The following is a 3,560-nucleotide window of genomic DNA, read 5'->3' as shown; positions in this document are numbered from 1 at the left end:
ACAAAAGACTCACAGCTGAAGACAATGTGCAGCAGTCAGCACCCGATCAGGGCCGATGATGGCAGCGCCGCACCAGAGTTCGTTGTTCACCAGCAATGCAGCCATAAATGGATAATCCTCAACTGATGCGCGTTCGTCAGGATTGTAGATGCGGCGGTAGCGCCTGTCCAGTGGAGGGTGGATTGGGGTTGTTTCTGGAGAATTACCGTCACATCATTCTCCTAACAAGGCTATCACAGCTTACCTCAGTGTTACCTAATGGACTGTTGTGTGAAACACTGTCATAACATAACATAAAAAAAACAAATTTAAAAGCAATCGTTCACCCAAAGGCATACAAATTTTAACTTACGAGGAGCACTAGTCGTTGTGGTGGTAGTCCGTCGAGTAGTGGCAGGGGTGACAATGGAAGAGAAGACGGGGGCGAAGTTGGAGCGGCGTTCCGGCTGGTGCATCTCAATAGGTATACCCTTGTACGAGTAGCGACGAGAATTTATGGATTGCACTGTTGAATCATACTTTATAGCATTAATCAATTCACATGAACGTGGATGGATATGCAGCTTGTGTTTTGAGATTAAAGGTGGTTTATCACCGGCGAGGTGAGACAAGAATAGAAATCTCGCCTCGCCGGCCTGTTTTTTTACCAAAAATAGCCATTTTTCAAATAGCTCGCACGAGCCATTGAGATCCATCTCGAGTGTCATGTTTCCATTGCAGAATTAAATTAACTCTATGTAGGCAGCAATAAGATTCAATATTACCTACATCATCAAATTTTTCAATTTTCGCCTCGCCCATCCTCGTCAATCCAGACCATTTTCACTAAAGATGCCCGACGATAGAATTGAAATTTTGCCATACAAATTTCTATTCTCGTCTCGCCTAGTTTAGTCTCGCCTCGCCGGTGGAAAACCACCTTAAGGGTTAAATCCAGGAGAATATTTATATTATATTGCAACTGTACCGTTAATGGGTAACTTGCCTGCTAGACGTGGCATTATTCAACGGAGAATTATCCAGCATTAAACAATACTGATTAGAAGGTGGTCCATGCATTATACCGTCAACTAACATGACTTCTATTCTATTCGAAAGTTGTGTTAACATTCGTAATCCTATTTAAAATAAACAATTTTAACGGCACAGGTTAATTATAATTACTAAGTCGTGGGTCTGGTGGTAATGACACGCCTGTCCGTAAGAGTTACCGATGCCACGAAATACCCGCAGTAGCGGGTATTATTTTTGGTATATCATTTTTGCACTCCAGAACAGCACTATAAGGCATTAGAATGCGCGAAAGAATGACACAACCATACCATACAAAGCGGTCTTTCGAGACCTATAGTTGGCACGCGTCATACACTAACTAACCACTTCTAGTGTATTTATTGTTCTGTGGTACCTAACGTAAAGCCATAGGTATATGAAACAGAAGTAAAGTTATTCTAGTACTTACAGTATCTGGATTGCCCTGGTTTTGGAACACAAGTGATAGTTTTAGTCAAAGCCAAATAATCTTTATTTTATAATAAGCCCTAGGGTGTTTATCTCATTTTATTCAAGATTATATTTTATATCTCACCTTCGTCTTCGGTGCTAGCCGATTGAACGCTCGTAATATCCTCATCGTGACAATATGTCAAAGAAAACACGTTTAGATGTAAAAAAAACAACGCCATCTTGCCACGTAAGGTCACCATCTTGAATTTTCAACACAAACTTCAATCGATTTCTCACTTCTTCACTCAAACGTGAGTAATAACCAATTTTTTTTATTAGAAAGGTAAAAATACTTTGTATATATTTCAAAATATAATAGGAAATAAAATACGAAATGCGCTGCAGTAAATATTTTTATATAGAAAAAAGTACTAAACAATAAAATAAAACTAATAACACCGGAATGAAAAACAACGACAACAGTATACCACATCAGTTTCTATGGCAGAACTAGACTAGTAGGTAGCTTTTTTTTTAGATCATTAGTAAACATATGTACGAATCTTTATGATAATAATTCACAAGTCATTAAATACCTCATATAATATACTAAAAAAAAGACAATTTCGTCGAGAATTGCGACCAGAGTCGTGATTAGACCGGCTACGTTTTTATTTTGGGTGGCTAGCTTGTTCTTTGGCGGATGTAATAATATATGATATACAGTTTCTGGTCTTTAGAGACTTCAAAGACGCGAACTGAGACTGTATATCATATGTTATTGTATGTTAACTTCAGTGTATATAGCAATTTGTTTTTAGACAAAAGTTACAACAATGTATTTAAGTGCACGTGCATATTGATTTAGAATCAATATGCACATTTAGAAATTTGCGGTCGGACCAATAAAAACAACAGAAAAAACAAAAAGTTATTTAACGTGTTTTTTGGAGTTCAATGCCATCCTTTCCATCCCAAACCACTCCAACCCCAACCACCCCATGGGTTCACAACTGGGATAACACGGACGTGCGGGACGGAGACGCCGTGGTTGATCACGCTGGAGCTGACGGAGACTGCTGACGGTAGCAGCAGGGGGTAGGCTAAAGTAAACAAATTTTTATTAACCTTCACGATTTTTTTCTAAATTATTTATTTTATTTTTTTGCCACTCATGGCCCCGCAGTAGAAAGATCATGTGTCGCGGGTGCTATTTACACACACATAAACAACCACAAATTACGCCCAAACTCACAAGAGAAATAAATGTAGACCATAAAAAATATTTCTCCCGGCTCGGGAGTTGAACCCGAGACCTCTTGTGTGGCAATCCAGGATGGTAACCGTTCGGCCACAGGGGCAGTTAAAAATGGTCAAGTTATATACTTAGTGCTTTCATAATATGTTATTGGGTAATTACACTTCAGTGCTGGACACGAGTTTGCTTTTGAACAGTCTAGGTAGGTAGGTTAGATCACTATACAAGTTGGTAAGAGCGGTGGCTACTGAGAAACAACAGAAGTTGGTTCGAGGCTAGTAAGATCGAAGGAATTTTCTTTGTGTTCGACCTTCGTAGTGGAGTATTTTCACAAAAAATATATATATGAACGGTTACCACGCAGTGTACAGTTTACATTTATTTCTCTCGTGTCCATGTCACTCGTGGTACAAGGTTCCCCTTGTTCGGGGGTATTAATGTTTGCGCTATTATTAAATGAATATTTGTGGTAGCAAAAACATCATAATTTCAATAAAATAAACATACCATAGAGAGTAAATTCTATGACGGTAAATATATTGTTTATATGGGAAGATGCGCTCACCATATCCAACGGAACCATAAGGTGCAATGGGGTTGCAGACCACCATGCCGATCAGGGCGAGAACTATTGCCACCTGCAAAAAAGGACAACAGATTGAATGAATGTTTACTATTTTTGACTCATCGAAGAGGATGAATACGTGGTGTTTTTGTTATCGCGCGAGCTTTATTTTATTAATTTGTGTTAACATTTTTTTTTTTTAACTTATGACTGATCTGTATTCTAATTTACAACTTAACTTTATTTATTATTTATTTATTTATTTATTATTTAATAGTTTATTGTACAGGA

The 3,560-nt window shown here is 38.2% G+C and overlaps 1 protein-coding gene across 1 annotated transcript; it reads right to left on the bottom strand.

Annotated features, from left to right (window-relative positions):
• Positions 1 to 9: 9 nt before the first annotated feature.
• LOC113229055 lies at positions 10 to 1,721 on the bottom strand. Its single transcript, XM_026462539.1, has 4 exons — positions 1,589 to 1,721; positions 1,463 to 1,477; positions 353 to 505; positions 10 to 194 (listed from the first exon to the last, which is right to left on the bottom strand). Exons 1-4 carry the CDS (start codon positions 1,704 to 1,706, stop codon positions 10 to 12), a joined length of 471 nt encoding a protein of 156 aa, XP_026318324.1. The 5' UTR covers positions 1,707 to 1,721.
• Between the last annotated feature and the right edge of the window lie 1,839 nt (positions 1,722 to 3,560).

Source organism: Hyposmocoma kahamanoa, unplaced genomic scaffold (genome assembly GCF_003589595.1).
Source record: "Hyposmocoma kahamanoa isolate Upper Pololo Valley unplaced genomic scaffold, ASM358959v1 270, whole genome shotgun sequence".
In the NCBI taxonomy this organism is placed as follows: domain Eukaryota; kingdom Metazoa; phylum Arthropoda; class Insecta; order Lepidoptera; family Cosmopterigidae; genus Hyposmocoma; species Hyposmocoma kahamanoa.
Note: the sequence above shows the minus strand (reverse complement) of the source record. Positions and strands in the feature narration are given on the sequence as shown.